Raw genomic sequence first — 16,607 nt, 5'->3', positions numbered from 1 at the left:
TTGTGTTACCTTTTTTTATTTTTTGGAATATTATTATTATTGTTGTTATATTGAGAGTGGGATGTTGTAATCAGGGTAGTAATTTGGATAGCTATATATGGCTGTCTATCCCATTCTCCGTTGAAACTTCTTTAATTTTTTAGTCAAAGATTGAAACTTTAAGCTAAATCATGCTCTTTAAAAAGCAATTTCTTTTAGTTTTCCTTTGGCTTTCAAAAGGATCTATTTGGTGCAAATCAAGTATGAAGGCGGATACCAACATTAGTTGATTCGACCGGTGGCAATTTTTCTTAAGAAAGATCTTAAAGTTCGAGACTTCGTAAATGGACGAAATCCTTAATTGAAAATTTTATCTTTTAGCAGGTCAACTTGGCTTGAACCTGGATTAGTTGGGGTTCGAGACTTCGTAAATGGACGAAATCTTTAATTGAAAATTTTATCTTTTAGCAAGTCAACTTGGCTTGAACCTGCATTAGTTGGGGTTCAAGACTTATGAATATAGGGTGGTGCATGCCCAGAAAAGTCTCAGGATGGCTGCCTGGTTTTATTTGGTCGATAAAAGACATTTTAGGAGCTTTTGGAAGTTAGCTTTGAGATCAATCCTACTTATTATTAAAGCATCAAGATTGCAAGTTATATAGATAAGAAAAAAGAATTTGAAAAACTCATCAACAGATTGGAAAAAAAAAAAAAGAATTTATTACCCCAAAAATAAATGGCCCATGCAGGTCTCGAACCTGCGACCTTCGCGTTATTAGCACGACGCTCTAACCAACTGAGCTAATAGGCCTCTTGCTGCTGAGACTTGACCGCAGATTCTGAGAAACTCATTGCGGCAGTTTCCTAACACCAAACCTCTGTACACTGGCTGAGGTTCCAAGTCTTACAGAACTTTTAATTTGTAATTGTTCTCCTTAGGTTGAACCAAAAAAACGATTGGCGCCATTGATTACGCACGAGAAGCTGGACAACGGAGTCATTTGACACCGTTTACAATCATAAACACACTCTCGTAAGAGAAACATAGGCAACTACCAAGACATGTTCCCAAGCACCGTATTCTTCCTTCTGGGTGTTAGTGTTGGATAAGTTGAAAACCTACCAATGATGGCAAAGAACAACCAATGCATAGCGTCAAAGAAAGACTTACGCCTTTCAGCAAGTTCTGTACACGCAAAATGGCAATGGCACAATATGCTCGAAGTCAATAGAAGAAAATACTATTTCTCAGAAAAACCCGAGTCTACGAAGTACTCTTAAAACTCAGTGAGATTTGTAATGAAGAGATTCTCATGCCGAGTCGTCAATTATCGACTTTCAAACTATACACATCAGCTCTAAGCCGCCACTATACAATCTGAGTTACACTAGTGCTCCATCTTGCCTTCACGACACAATCCTCCCATTCAAGTATCCGGGAGTTGGGAGATCCCTGGTCACTTCAACAGCTACAATCCAATAATCAAATTTACTGATCACAAATAGGTGAGCGGTATTGCATGACTCCTTTTCTTCATTCAGTTGCAGTAGAGAAGAAACTTTTATGAGACTTGGTATCGTCAGCTCGGGAAGAAAAAATAGGTCGGGTAGAGATTTACAGCTTCGAACTATAGAGCTGAAACTGATACTGGGTCCGAAGAGCAGTCAAATATGGACAAAGATGATACGAAGTGCTAAAAGGAAAAGTTTATGGAGAAATCAATCTGAAGATTTGTTTGGGCTTTCTAAGATGATAATCTCATTTATGGGGCAAGCGAACAATGAAACTGAACGATTTGGTGGGTTAGAGATCGGTTATGGGTCAATTAGGAAGATGTAAGAAAATCTCTGGAAAGATGTGTTTCCTGTCGTTGTCTCGATGAGGTTAGCACTCAGTAGTAGGCTGCAGAGCTTGGATATTTAGGTAGAACTTATGATTTGAGGATCTAGATGAGCTGGGAGAGTGAAGGCCACAGAAAGGAGTTGAGTCTCCACAGACATGACCAAGGTGAACTCCACACTTCCGGCAGAGGAGCTTAGTCTTCGGGCGGCTACGGCCCAAGTAGATGGGGAAACAGCTGACCTCATCCTCCTGCGTGAACCGACTGGGGTCAATTGATTGGAAGGAGACAAAGTCTTTCTTTGCAGATCTCCGATGTTCAGAATTCGCAGCAGAGGCAATTTGATCTGAGGATTTCAGGTTCAGAGGATATGCACAGGACGCGCAACTGCCAAGAAAAGCAACGGAATAATGTGAACTTCAATTAGAAATCGACAAATAAAGGATGGAACAGATCAATCAAACAGAACTTATTTGCATAATTATTGCAGAAAATGTGGTAAAGCACAAAACCCGCTCACATATAAAAGCACGGATTTCTAATAATCTTGAACATCTGAAAAGAACGTGATTAGTAACAAATGATGTACACTGTAATTGATGGCATGGCACATCAATTATGCAAAGGTTTGCTCCATGAGTTGGTTACCAACGTGTCATAGACAAAAAAGTGTAAGCGCACCGCCAGATCAACAAATATCGAACAATCCCGAGGATGCCATAAAAATTCCTTCTACGTTATAAACCATCAGCAAAGAGGAAATAAAGATCTCAGAGGAAGTTGGGAAACTCTCATTAAAACAATACATACAGATGCTCCAGTTCAGCAGAAACGACAATCCGAAACAAGGAAACAAATTCCGCCGTTATCCCCATATCACGAAAAACATTCTCGCTTAATAGTTGATAACAGTGCACCCTTTTACACAAAATGCATAAACAATTCCAACCGGACAAATTCAATGACAAAGAGCAATAACAGAGTCCATTTAAGCTGATTCCGATTCGAGTGGATTCTAAAACTACAAGAAAGCAGGCTCCGAAATGGCTAACTTTTTCGAATAATGCGGCTTGTAAAACAGTTCGCATAAACTTTTACTCGCACACTGTTTGCGTCTCCTATTCCTAGACATGGAAGTCTTATCCTTTAGGCGATTACTAGAGCCCATTTTGATGAAATAAATCAACAATGGTAAAGCTATTGCACAGATCGTTCACAGAGACCAGCTCACAGGCGCAATGCAGCTCAGCTCGCAGGGCAATCTCAAGATCACTGAAAATGGCAGACAATCATAACAAGAAAAGCCCGCGACCCACGACAGAAGAAGCAAAGAAGAGGCAATGCACCTGTAAGAGACGTCGGCTTCCGACATTGCTTCAGCCTGATCGACGATCACGGTCGAACCCAGTTGAGCCCTCGCTGATTTCAACGAGACAAGAACGATTCCGGGGTCGGGGGCTGATCAGGGGAGGGAGGACTGAAAGAACGAAGGACGGTAAAGGTTAGATTTTTTAACAATCGGGTGAAGGGATAGCTGGGTTTGGCGGCGGCGGCAGCAACGGAGGAGGCTTCAGGTCTGCTGCTGTCTCTGTCTCCTCCTTCTGATTTGGACGGGCGGAGGCGGAGGAGAGGAGCAGCAGTTGACTCTCTCTCTCTCTCTGTCTCTATACGCCTCTGTCTCTCTGTGGCTTTCGGCAGTGCCGAGGAAAGTTGTTTTTGTTTGGACTTTAGGGGTTGACTTCGGATTAGCTTTTAGTAGGCGACGGGAAATCACGTCTGATTAAATTAGTCTTAATTAAGCCAATCTTCGTGATAATGACGCTGGATTATATTATTTAGGGTTAATAACAAAAAAAAAAGCACAAACTTTTCAAATTTTAATAATTCTAATACGAACTTTTTCCCTTTAACTTGAAACTACAGAAACTTTTGATTTGATAACAATTCTAGCACGGCATCAAAATTTTCGTTAATTTGGACGGAATCGAGGTCACAAAGGACGCCGACGACTCCAATCGCGGGGGTGATGGCTGGGGTTGTGGCTCCACCTACCGAAATTGGGAGAATCCTCAATTTGAGGGTTCTCCTGGTCGAGGGTTCTCCCGATTCCGAGGTAGGTGTCTCGATTCCAGCTACCACCCCCAATTGGGGTCGCCGGCACCCTCCAATTGGGGTCATTGGCGCCCTCTATAGCCTTGATTCCGTTCAAACTAATGGAAAATTTAACTTCGTGTTATAATTGTTATCAAATCGAAAGTTTATGTATTTTTAGATTAAGAAAAAAAAGTTTGAGCTAAAATTATTAAAAATGTGAAAATTTTGTGTTTTTTTTTTGTGTTATTAATCCTATTATTTAAGAGTCCTTTTTAGGATTCAAAAGGTTATTAAAGGAGCCACATATGCAGTCTCGACTTTTCGATCGCTCGACCTCCTGCCACGGGTGAAGATGTTTCGCGATGAAACGGCTAGTAATATATAAGCGAGTTACCTCAAGGGATGCTGTGAATACAGGTAGCTTTAGATGACATATGTATATATCCAAATGCATCATGAAAGGTTAGTTTTTTTTTTTTTTGGGGGGGGGGGGGGGGTGGGGGGGTAAGCAGAGATTCATTAAACAAAATCACATGGGTTCGCTGATATGATCAGCTACATGGCGTGGAAATGAGTTCCCACTGGTGTCCAAATAAAGCAACTGAGAAATTGAAACAGGCACAAAATCAAAAACTACTAAAGCTGCATCCTGGTCGCGCCCCGTCTTTGCAAGCCCATCAGCACATCCGTCTGCTTCTCTGTAGACATGAGATGGTCGGACTTCATCCGGTAACATGGTCAGCTTCCTGCAGTCATCGATCACATGTTGAAGGCGAATATTAACAGCACTGCCCCAAACCCAGTCAATAATAAGCTGTGCATCTAACTAGACACAAGATTTTTTTGATGCTGCAACTAGAGTGCAGTCGCATAAAATATGCTGGATCGTTTCCTCCCGGGAATTACAAGTGGGACACGATGGTTCAGCGTTGAAGTTTCTTGCTGCTAAAAGGGCTCCGGTCGGCAGCCTTTCATGGCAACAGAGCCAAATGAACTGCTGAATCTTGGGGATAGCTAAGCTTTTCCATATCCACGACCAGGGCGTCTACGTCGGGCACCCAGTGCAGTTTAGAAGGCTGGAGTACAAGCTATTACTAGAGTGGTCCCAAACCAATCGATCTCCAGAATCGTTGGGGGAGCAGAGGGGGGTTACCATGGATGGATGGCTTCCTTCCCTAATCTCAGTTGGAAGAGGGAAGGGGATGGTTGGTGCTAAGCTCCCACTTCCCTAATCTCAGTTGGAAGAGGGAAGGGGATGGTTGGTGCTAAGCTCCCACGTTCTTGCAGTTGGAGAGGATTGTATGGACAGTCCTTTTGTTCTTCCATTCTAGGCAGTGGTCCCAAGATGCGTTCTCTCAGTGGACAATCTCCTAGCCAGACATCATTCCAAAAAGTTCACTCTTGCCCCCATTGCCAATAATCCATTTCGAGCCATTGTCCCAAGCTTGAAGTCCTGCTGCTCTAAATGCTTTCCAATTTTGCAGATCCTTTCCAAAGCTGTTCGAGGTTACGGGTGCCAAGTTTGAAGTTCAGTATTTGTCCATCCCAGCCCTCTCCACGAATTTTCCAAGGCATGCGATGTTCCGAAGATCCATTCCAGGGATTGCCAATCCACTGCTCTCCTTCGGTTGAGCCACGGTTTTTCCCAATTAACCAAATGCATTTTCCTTTTCGCGGTAGTACAACCCCGAGGAAAATCTCGATTTAGTCTATCCAAAGATGTAAGTTTCCCAAAGGTTAGTTGATCCGAGACCAATCTAATGGGCTCATATTCAACACACACACGCACAAAAAACTAATGGGCTCATAGTGCAAATAACTATTTTCTGATACAATTTGCTTATTTACTGAACAATTTTTTGAGTTTTTCAAATTTTCATGGTTATCTACGAAGCACATTATAAAGCTGAAGACGATATAATAAATAAAGACGATATAATAAATAGTGGCCAATTGTAAATATATATACCATTAGGATTAAATTAGTAAAAATGTAAATAAATTATTAAATGTTTAATAATTTTGATATGCAAGCACATTCTTGATTTTGAAAAAAAAAATTCTCAAAACTGATTTAGAAAAAAATTCAATTTCTAAAAGTTACATATTTATAGAAAAAATTTTCTATGTGATTAGTAACTAAAAGAAATATCTACCGATATGCGATAAGTATGTTCAAATATTGACTAATTTTGAAATAGTAAAAAATAAATCCATTTAAAAATCTTTAAAAGTATGAATTTGTAAAAAGATATAATCTATTTTTAAAAATAGATATATACAAAAACATATAATTCATATATATATTTTTTTCTTACTATATACTAAAGGTTGTGTGTGTAACCATATTTTAATACATTTATATTTTGTATGAATATACACTAATGAATACTTATTTTGCTGTTATTATTTATGCGTTGAAATATTGCTTTTTATTTAAAAAAAATCAAGATTTTTAAATAATATCTATATATAAATTCATGATTATTAAATTCAACTGGAGATCACCATAGTATCCAAAAGATTTTATGATATTTTCAGTTTTTCAAATGAAATATTATAATTGAAAATAATTTCAAAAGATTTTATTGCTAATTTTATAATAAAAGATAATTTCAAATACTCAAAAAATCGAGAAAATTTCATTCACATATTAATATATTTATATTATGTATAAATATATACTTAGTTTGATGTTAATAATTATGTGATGAAATATTAATTTTTATTTTAAAATTTTAACATTATTAAATAATATCTACAAATATTATAAATCCTCTCATTTATTTCAAATATATTATGTTATATAAATTATAAAAGTTAAAAGAGTCAAGAAATTGAATTGTTTGGTGATATATCTTTAAAAAATATTTTTTATTAAAAATAATTTTGAAAATAAAAATAATTAAATAAGAACCAAGAAAATTCATTTTAGAAAATATATACTAATATAGTGATATTAATTATTAGATTACATTCAGAAACCGAGCGTTCTGAGGCCATATATTAATATATTTATATTATGTATGAATATATATTGATATATACTTATTTTTTATGCTAATATTTATGCGACGAAATATTAATTTTTAAATAATATCTATATATAATAAAATCTCTTCTCATTTCTTTCAATTACATTATGTTGTATAAATTGTAAAAATTAAAGAAATCAAGAAATTATATTTTAAGATGGGATATCTCTAAAAAATATATTTTTGGTTAAAAATAATTCCGTATAAAAATCTAGAAATTTCCATTTAGAAAATTCATATTCCCTTCAATTGGAGATCACCGTAGTATTTAAAAGATTTTATGGTCTTTTTTTAATGAAATTTTATAACCGAAAATAATTTCAGAAGATTTTGTTATTAATTTCATAATAAAAGATACATTAAAATTTTAAAAACTCAAAAGATCAAGAAAATTTCATTCAGAAACAGAGCATTTTGAGGCCATTTAGTCGGGCCGATCCTGTATCTTGCTCTCATATATATATATATATATATATATATATATTATTTCAAAGTTTTATTTTAGTTTTGATACCGGTGCATTAGATGGGTCTTTGGCTTTAATAGATGAAATGGATTGCAACCCTAAAATCTCGGTAATGATTCGGGTCCATTTGGTTTCACAAAATTTTTTAACTCTACTCCACTTAACTCCACCTATCTTCAATTCAACAACACAATTATCATTTTTCTTTTTATCCTTCAATTTCTTTAACCATTCAATTCAATTTTTAAAACTAAATTATCAGTTATTCATTACTTTTTCACATTTTTTTCTCATAATTCAACGACACAATCATTACAAGCTAATTAAAATAAAAACTCAACTATAAAACTAAATACGAATTCTTTTTTCTCAAAACATAGGAGGTACTTTTGTTATTACTGAAAGAACTCTCTCTCTCTCTTCGCTCTCAAGAAAATTCTCTCAATGGCTTTTGCGTGGGAACTTTGCTCATCCCTTTCACGGCCCTCTTATGATCGATTTTGGGTGATTCAAATTCTTCAGCTTGCTTTTGTTATCGATTGATTCTTGCTAATCTCGATCATGCAAAAGGTTGAATTGAGGAAATTATTAGATTTTTGGCTGGATAATTTGATGGCTTTAGATGTTGTTATGAAAACAAAAAAAGAAAAAAAAGGAATTGAGTTGTGTGTCGATCGGCTAACCCTATGAATCTCACAAAATTACGAGTCCAACCTCAGGAGCGAATCAATCATAGTGCCAAAAGCTATTTTGGGCCATGACAAAGACTACATTGAAGTTCAATGAGCTAGTGATTGTTTGAAGGAAGACCTGTGGTTAAATTGCCCAAATCTATCATAGAGGAGGGCGTGGAGATATACAAGAATGCATTGGCTAGCGAATGGGGGGGATCTATCCAGGGACCATTTTGATAGATGGAAGCGACGCAGGGACTATTCTGGTAAAAAAACTCTCTCGAGGACTAAATTGTGAATTTTCCATGGACCAAATTGATAGCACTCTCTCTTTTTACCTTTCCGGAGCGCAATTTTTCCCGTCCGCCGATCGAGAGGTAGGCTGCTCAACCTCCGCCTCCGCTTCGCCGCGGCGATATCTGCTCCTTCGTCGGGCTTCTGCCGACTCTGCAGCCGTCGGATTACTGCCCGATTGAGGCGAAAAGCGGCTCTAATTCCAACTCCTTAGGCTTCACAATTCATAACGTGCTTATTACCGGTATGATTCGGTTGTTCCTCTCACCAGCAGACGAGGCTGGCGGCGGAGACGACGAGTCCGCCCGGTCGGTGATTGCTCATCTGAATCAACTAGGTTCCGTCATCTGGTCTGCGGTAGTTGCAGCCGGTTGCAGATCGGAGGCTCGGCTATGGCTTTGCAACACGATATCTCGCTTGACCTCCCTGCCGCGCCTAGACCACCGGGACATATTCGTCTCGCTACTGAGGTCGAAGCCGCGGGGGAGAGCGTTAGCATCTCAACTTCTGCAAATGATGTTCGAGAAGAGACCGCACATGGCAGGACCTGTCATAGCCAGAAGAAGCCACCTGCTTGAACAGTTCTTCAGAGGTATACTCTCACTGTCTGTAACTCGTTGCGTAGCTACTGAAGATGGTCTTGATCAAAGCACAAGAACATGCTTTGCCGGAAATTGAAGCTATTAGGTGCCATGAGCTTCTTGCTTATCAATGTCTTATGAAATGCAGGGAACCCCAGGCGGATTTTCGACTGGTTCTGGAACTTCGATGCTGGTGGAGGATTGGATCACAAGAAAGGAGCCAAGGCTTTGTCGCAATTCACGTTCATCAATCGCGATATCTGCTGGGAGGAGTTGGAGTGGAAGGGGAAACATGGGCAGTCACCGGCAATGGTTGCCACGAAGCCTCATTACTTTCTCGATTTGGACGTTCAGAGAACGGTGGAGAACTTTGCCGAATATGTACCTGAGTTCTGGTCGTCGAGTGAGTTTGCAGAATCGTTGAGGGATGGCGAGATCCTGTCAATTGATTCGAAGTACTTTCTCGAATTGTTTGTTGATTTTATGTACGTGGAAGACGCTAGAGATGTGTGGGAAGTTGTGAGTGATTTTCTGATGGAGGAACCGTTTTCTTGTCTATGCCAACGCCTCCTCATAGGACTCGAAGAGAGTGACTTCTTGGTCTTCCTAAAATTGCTTGGTGATCATCTTAGGCCAAAGATGGAGCATAAGGAGTTCGGTCACTCTACCCACTGGCTAGAGATTGTTCTGTCTAAGTCTCGAGATTTTACATCGGTTGATCAGCTCTTGCTGTTAAATGCTGTTATCAGTCAAGGACGGCAACTTGTCCGAGTGATACATGATGAAGAGTGCAGAGAGGAAAAGGAAAAGATCGGAGATATATTATCGAAAATTTCTAACGCCTTCAGCGGGGCTAATAGCTTTGTCTCTTTCCTGGAAGAGTGCCAAAGGATGAAGACAGTTGAAACCGTAAGAGTGATAGGGCTTCAATCTTGGGTTGTGCACTATAAGCTGTCGAATGAATGCCAGAACATAGACTCATGGGAATCTTTGTTTATAAGAAATGGGATTAAGTTCCGCAAATCTGGAAAATATTCGATGGTTCAGTATGGATCAGGAGGTGAAAGTGAGTTTGAATTGGATGATAGAATATCCATTGGTTCTCGACGGAAAAAGAAAGACAGGAAGAGAAAGAAAAGGAAGAGAAACTACGAGTTTTATGAAAGTTGTAATGACTTGTTGCATATTGATATGGCTGATAATGGCTTACAGGATAGGGCCGAGAGTTGGTTGCTTTCCACGGATGAATTTACTGCATCATGGACCATTGTGAGTGACTCAACTGAACTTCCTTTCCCCTTAATGCATTTTGCTCGTATTTCTTCGACTTAATTGTAAGCATGTGTTGTGCAGTGCAGCCAATGAGAAGGCTACATGTTTGGATATCTGATTGCTTTGGATTTTTTGCAGGCTGATTTGCCAGAGCACATTGCTAATCAATGCTTTAGTGCATGGATGAAGTGGGTGAATGCAAAGTTAGCTCTGGAAGCTTAACGTGTTTGGCATATGTTCTTCACTCTGAGATAGGTATTTCACCGGTTGTCTATGATTACTCTTGTAGAATTGGCCTCAGAGTTAGAGAATTTCAATACAAGAAGTGTAGTGGCGATGTGTATGGGAATATTAAAATATTTAATTGAGCAAGTTGAAGATGCTTCTTCCCTCCCGATGGCTATTTTTTACTTTTTGCTCATTTACCAGGGACATAAATAAAATAGTTAACTCCTAGGCTGATTAATCTCAATAAATATAGGTTGACTGGCCTCTCCACAATAAGCCGTTCTAGATGGACTGAAAGAAAACCAACAAGCAGGCTGCTGCGACTGCTTGGAGTCACACGTTCCCTTTGGATGTCTGACTGGTATATAAAGCAGGTATCGCTGAGAGATAGATGATCTTCCATCTTGTATCTGGTTGATCTATTAACTGGTGATCTGGTCAGTGAAGTCTATCTGTTTCCTGGGGTCACTTTATTATTCTTCAAATTGATGCACCGGCATATCAACCCAGGAGCATGTTTTGCTTTAATGTGGTATGGTAACCGCAGCACAAGTTTGTTGAGGGAATTTAATGGTGCGTTTGGTTTCAGAGTTAAAGTAACTTTAATTTTGATTGTGGAAAAGGACAAATGATTGTGTAGTGTGTTGACTTAAAGTTAAAGTTAAAATTTTTGACTTGGGAAATGTGTATTTTTGTTGTGTAGTGTGTTGAGTTAAAGTTAAAGTTAGAATTTTTATGATTTTAACTGCGAAACGAAACGGAGCATAAGATCCTTGCTTAGAATCATGCCAAATGTTGATGAGAGTGAATAGATGCCATGTTTATAGTATGTCTTTGATGAAAATGAAAATCCCCTTTCAAGGCTCCATTTATATTGCATATTTGGTTTTCCAGGCAAGTGAATTCTTATTTGATTGGTTGGCAAAATCCCACCAGGTATTAGAAGGGACCTACACCAGCTCGCCAAAGCTGCTGCCGCCTCACTCCAAGCTGTTTCTGACTGACCATTCTTCACTGCTGACACCACCAACAGGAGTGGTGAAAATAATCTGCGAATATTGCCGGAACCAGCAGAGGATGCTGGCAGATTTGTTGAACATTCCCGACATTATATGGCAGTGGTCGTTGAGGGGCAGGTGTACTGGGAGGGTGGCAGCAATGACAACGGAGTGGCGGGCAGACTGTGGGTAAGTTATCTTGTCAAACTTCTGAAAATGATCACACCGATCTCAGCCAAACACGGGAAAATAAGCTGTTGCTTTACCTGTAAAGCATTTTCATAAGAAAACCAATTACTAAAACAAATGGAGGCTGAGTTCATCTTCTGTGCTCTTTGCGCAGGTATGATTGCATTGGAACCCTAAGCATTATGCATCACTAGTAGTCAAGGGAAGATCATGGGAACTGGGAACTCAAGAAGTCGGTGACAGGCACCCTACTTCACTGTGTTTAGGAAGTGGACGAGGGGACGAGCCGGGACATATCAAACTCGGGCCGACTCAATGGACTTATATGAGATAAGATGGATTTTTACGTCTTTGACTTTTAAATGGCGGGGATCAAACTCTTGCCCGAGGGTCCTATGAAGGCCATCTTCTGGGATAATAAAACCCATTAGATTGAGGACGGGGAGGCAACATGAGCATTTATGCCAAAGATCACGGCTGGTTTCATTGGGGAGAAACGAGTTTCATTAGTAGCATTGGCTCACAAGACTACCGGAGTTCTGTCCCGCTTGTGATCGCTTTGATAATTGTTCTAGTCTTATTTATCGAAATAATTGCGGAGCTGTCATGTATAATTTGAATGACACAGTAAGGAATTATGGTTGGAAGCAAGAACGGAATGGGATTATGTTGGCGATATGAGCTCGGTTTTCCCTATCATATCATATCATATCATATCATACTAACGAACTAAATTTACCTACTAACTAAGAGTAAATTTTCTTCTATTAAAAGACTCATACCCGATGGCTTACTTAAGGATAGCAAGCGTCGAATTACCTAAAATTAACCCTTGTTGATATAAAAATCTATTTTAACCAATATAAATAGTATTTTTGATTTGTGACGTTAGACATGTTCTTATTTTTACCGTAAAACATAATGTTAGACTAACATATTGGATGAAACAAATTCTTGTTTGGGTATTAATTTGGCCTTGACCTTAATCTTCTTTTAGTAAATATTTAATCTATTGCAAGAAAGTTCGTCTACCTAAAATTAGTAGATCACTTAAGACCTATTATTTTGCGATTATGATACTGTAATTTGAAAATTTGAATATTCAAACTAAGATTGAAGGGAAATATTAATTTTTATACCATATGAAATATTAATTAATACAATCTTTAGAAAAAAAACTTGAGTATTCACTATCAATCAAGTGTTCATAATTTTACACATAAGTAGCTTTATAAATAATTCCAATCAATTATACTATATATTAGTTACTACACAAATTACACTGACAAATCAAAAAATTGTCAAAACTTTTTTTATGACTCACGGCATCGAACGGGTGCAGTACGCTAGTGGAAAATGAAAGCTTTTGTGTTTTGGAATATTAAAACCAAACCTCATTCGAGCACGAATAACTCTCAAGAAAATCATCCCCATTCTACATCTATGCCATTGTAGAGCGCTAGGTTTTACCAGCCTCTTGGCTCCTTACTGCAATATATGACCCTCCGTACATGCATGAAAAATCTATGTTATGGACTGACTTATCAAATCTTGCAAGCTCAATTGACTCCCCATGATTGATTATAGGAGATTTCAATGAAATTTATGCTTCATCTGATAAAATAGGAGGGCGTTCTTATGCACCATCTTCACGTTCCTTCCTTGATAGCTTCCTTAATCAATCGGGATGCATTGATCTAGGATTCTCAGGTAACCCTTTCACATGGAGAAATAAAAGATCAGGCCTAGTCTCCATTAAGCAGAGATTAGATAGAGCTATTGCAAATAACATATGGAGGACCACATTTCCAAAAGCAGGAGTCTTCCATCTCCCGCAAATTCGCTCTGATCACAATCCTATTTTATTGAAACTTTGGATGCACTCCTCGCATAAACCCAGACCCTTTCGCTTTGAAGAAGCTTGGACCCGGGATATCTCTAGTAAAGACATTGTCAAAAATGCATGGAATAAAACGGTTTATGATTCAAAGGCCTTCCAACTCACTTCTAAAATTAAACTTGTCAAAAAAGATCTTAGGAAGTGAAATAGGGAAGTGTTTGGATACTGTGATACTAACATTGCAGGAATCATGGAGAAACTCGAAGCCATCCAAGGAAAGGCCTCCACACTTGAGACCAAGGAACAAGAAGAAAAGCTCCTAGCAGAACTCGAAGAAAACCTTATCAGGAAGGACTTCATATGACGGCAAAAATCAAGAGAACTCTGGATGAAGGAGGGGGACAAAAATTCCAAATTCTTCCACCTCTCAACTATCATAAGGCGTAGATCAAATTCCGTTGCTGCCATCAAGGATATTAATGGGGAATGGTGCCAAGACAACGAAGGAATATGAAACTATTTCCTCTGAAACTTCCAAGACCTATTCCATACCTCTCACCCCTCAATACCCGATGATTTGGAAGGTCTGATTAGCCCAGCCATCTCAGTGAAAGACAATGAGAACTTAATCTGCCCTCCGGATGATAAGGAAATCATGATGGCCTTAAACTCAATCCCAAGTCTCAAAGCCCCTGGCCCAGATGGAATCCCTTCAATTTTCTACAAGCACTATGGAGATATGGTTAAACCACTCCTCATCTCAGCTGTCAAGAACTTCTTTAGCTCAAATCACATTCTTAGAGAGTGGAACAACACTTTTATCTCCCTCGTACCAAAGTGCCACGGAGCATCCACTTTCAAAGACTTCAGGCCTATCAGTCTATGCAATGTGAGCTACAAAGTGATCTAAAAAATAATTGCCAACGAACTCAAGCCACTCTTCCGGAAGATCATTTCCCCAAACCAAACTATTTTCATCGAAAGGAGATGGATAAATGAGAACGACTTTCTCACCCAAGAGATCCTTCACACAATGAGGAAAACAAAAGCCCGCAAAGGGTGGATTGGGATGAAGATTGACTTTATGAAAGCCTTTGATAAGCTGGAATGGTCTTTCATCATTAAAATTCTCGAAAATCTAGGCTTCCACTCGACCTTTATCTCTTGGATTCATTAATGTATCTCCACATCAACCTTTTACATCCTTCTCAACGGCTCACCGTATGGTCACTTCTCGCCATCCAGAGGTCTAAGGCAGGGAGATTCTATTTCTCCCTACTTGTTTGTCATATCCATGGAAATTCTGTCACGTCTTCTATATAGGGCTGAATCAAACGGCGACATTAAGGGCATTCAAATAGGTCGTGGAGGACCTCAGATTACCCATCTAATGTTCGCAGATGACCTTCTCATCCTAGCAAAGGCCTCTCCTGCTAATATCACAGCCATAAAGGACATCCTCGATAAATTCTGCCACTGGTCAGGCCAAGAAATCAACTGCACCAAATCATGTCTTTTCTTCTCCAAGAACACAACAGCTGACTCTAGAAAATCTGCAAAATCCATCCTTGGCATTAGAAAACTAAAGGAAAATGCAAGATACCTGGGAAACCCACTGTTCATCAAAGGAAAAAGGAAAGAATCATTTTAGTTCCTCATTGATAAGATCAAAAATAGACTAGCAGCCTGGAAGACAAAAGCACTATCATGGGCTGGTAGAGCCACTTTGATCAGATCAGTAATCAACAGCACCCCGATTTATACTATGTCTCTGTTCCGGCTTCCAAAGTCCACACTTAATACAATTAAAAAAGTGACTAGGAGATTCTGGTGGGGTTCTACCAAAGAAGAGGGCAACTTCTATACACTAAAAAATTGGGATGCCATTTACCAACCGAAAGCAAAAGGAGGCCTTGGCTTTCGAAGAGCAGAAGACTCAAATAAGGCAATGCTTTCCAAAACGACTTGGGCGCTCACAAAAGGTAACGACAGCCTGGCGGGTAGAGCTTTCAAAGCTAAGTACGGTAATTTTCTAAACTCCACCAACCGCCTCTCAGCTTCGCCGATTTGGAAAGGTCTCCAATGGTGCAATGATACTATCCAGGCAAGTACTTGCTTTTCTATAGGGAACGGCTCTATAACCTCAGCTTGGCTTGATTCATGGATCCTAGGTATAGACAACTTCAAACCATCTCCTAGGCTAGATGTAATCCAAGACCCTGCCCTAAAGGTACGTGATCTGATGCTCTTCAACCCAAAGCAATGGAACATTCCACTTCTCTCGTCCCTTTTCGAGCAAGACACGGTGCATAACATCCTCAAGATCCATCTGTCCCAAGCCGATTTCGAAGATTCTGCAAAATGGACCCCCAATTCACAGGGGAAGCATTCTGTAAAATCCTTTTACCCCACAGATCAACATCACAGATTCCATGATCACAACGGAATATCTTGGAAGGCCATCTGGAATCTTAAAATTCATGAACGCTTTAAACTCCATCTTTGGATGATAGGTAGTGAAAGCCTCCCCTGGTTTAGTGAAGAGGACGCCCCATGTCCCCTTTGCCATACCAGCTTTGATAGATTGATCATCTCTACGTAGATTGTATCTTCTATCGTGTTGCTTGGAGGGAATCACTCTGGGATTTGCACTCTAGCATTCTCCCTATCAACAATGTGAAGAATCTTATTAACTTCATTTCTTGCCCCCCTGCATCAATCTTCCCCAAGCGCTCTGATAGGACCGAGCTCTCCCTATATGCAGCCATCGTTCTTTATTATTTGTGGATCTTATGCAATGATGTCTTGCACACAAGGAAGCCAGCTGATTTACATGAATGAATAAATAGGATAAAGAGGTCTTATTTGGAGCACCATAGAAGCAATCTCACTGAGGATAAGCATCAAAAAGAGCGGCCCCATCATCAACTGCATCTCCTTGCATCACAAGCACCTTCAGGGCCTGATTGGCTTATTTTAAACACAGATCCAGCCTGGACCATCAACAGAACATGCCTCTCCGGGACTCTCTAGCTTTTGAACGGCAGTCCTTCACTATCCTGGTTCCAGTCCTCTAACGAAGATAAACCTCTCCAAGCAGAAGCCGAAGCAACCCT

The 16,607-nt window shown here is 39.4% G+C and overlaps 2 protein-coding genes and 1 non-coding gene across 5 annotated transcripts; 1 reads left to right on the top strand and 2 right to left on the bottom strand.

Moving 5' to 3' along the window:
* Positions 1-716: 716 nt before the first annotated feature.
* On the bottom strand, positions 717-790 carry TRNAI-AAU. The gene has a single exon. It is a non-coding gene; the product is annotated as a tRNA-Ile (tRNA).
* A 301-nt stretch (positions 791-1,091) lies between these two features.
* Positions 1,092-3,527, bottom strand: LOC116187226 (uncharacterized protein At4g08330, chloroplastic-like). The gene is made up of 2 exons (XM_031515869.1): positions 3,167-3,527; positions 1,092-2,207 (listed from the first exon to the last, which is right to left on the bottom strand). Exons 1-2 carry the CDS (start codon positions 3,190-3,192, stop codon positions 1,865-1,867), a joined length of 369 nt encoding a protein of 122 aa, XP_031371729.1. The 5' UTR covers positions 3,193-3,527; the 3' UTR covers positions 1,092-1,864.
* A 4,895-nt stretch (positions 3,528-8,422) lies between these two features.
* Positions 8,423-12,329, top strand: LOC116188535. 3 transcript variants are annotated; one of them, XM_031517958.1, is made up of 6 exons: positions 8,424-8,975; positions 9,113-10,233; positions 10,375-10,491; positions 10,718-10,838; positions 11,401-11,651; positions 11,806-12,329. In XM_031517958.1, exons 1-3 carry the CDS (start codon positions 8,630-8,632, stop codon positions 10,456-10,458), a joined length of 1,551 nt encoding a protein of 516 aa, XP_031373818.1. In that variant the 5' UTR covers positions 8,424-8,629; the 3' UTR covers positions 10,459-10,491; positions 10,718-10,838; positions 11,401-11,651; positions 11,806-12,329. The 3 variants fall into 3 exon arrangements, with proteins under 3 accessions (XP_031373821.1, XP_031373818.1, XP_031373819.1); XM_031517959.1 differs by having other exon boundaries at positions 10,718-11,037; XM_031517961.1 differs by lacking the exon at positions 10,718-10,838 and having other exon boundaries at positions 8,423-8,975.
* The last annotated feature ends 4,278 nt before the right edge of the window (positions 12,330-16,607 follow it).

This window comes from Punica granatum, chromosome 8, assembly GCF_007655135.1.
Source record: "Punica granatum isolate Tunisia-2019 chromosome 8, ASM765513v2, whole genome shotgun sequence".
In the NCBI taxonomy this organism is placed as follows: domain Eukaryota; kingdom Viridiplantae; phylum Streptophyta; class Magnoliopsida; order Myrtales; family Lythraceae; genus Punica; species Punica granatum.
Note: the sequence above shows the minus strand (reverse complement) of the source record. Positions and strands in the feature narration are given on the sequence as shown.

What these genes read in the sequence shown, in the direction of transcription:
- LOC116187226 (XM_031515869.1), bottom strand. Translation starts at nt 3,192, where the DNA reads ATGTCGGAAGCCGACGTCTCTTACAG. An exon ending in GAAGCCGACGTCTCTTACAG is followed by an intron (nt 2,208 to 3,166) that starts GTGCATTGCCTC and finishes TTTTCTTGGCAG; the next exon opens with TTGCGCGTCCTGTGCATATC.
- LOC116188535 (XM_031517961.1), top strand. Translation starts at nt 8,630, where the DNA reads ATGATTCGGTTGTTCCTCTCACCAGCAGACGAGGCTGGCGGCGGAGAC. An exon ending in GCTTGAACAGTTCTTCAGAG is followed by an intron (nt 8,976 to 9,112) that starts GTATACTCTCAC and finishes TATGAAATGCAG; the next exon opens with GGAACCCCAGGCGGATTTTC. An exon ending in TTACTGCATCATGGACCATT is followed by an intron (nt 10,234 to 10,374) that starts GTGAGTGACTCA and finishes GATTTTTTGCAG; the next exon opens with GCTGATTTGCCAGAGCACAT.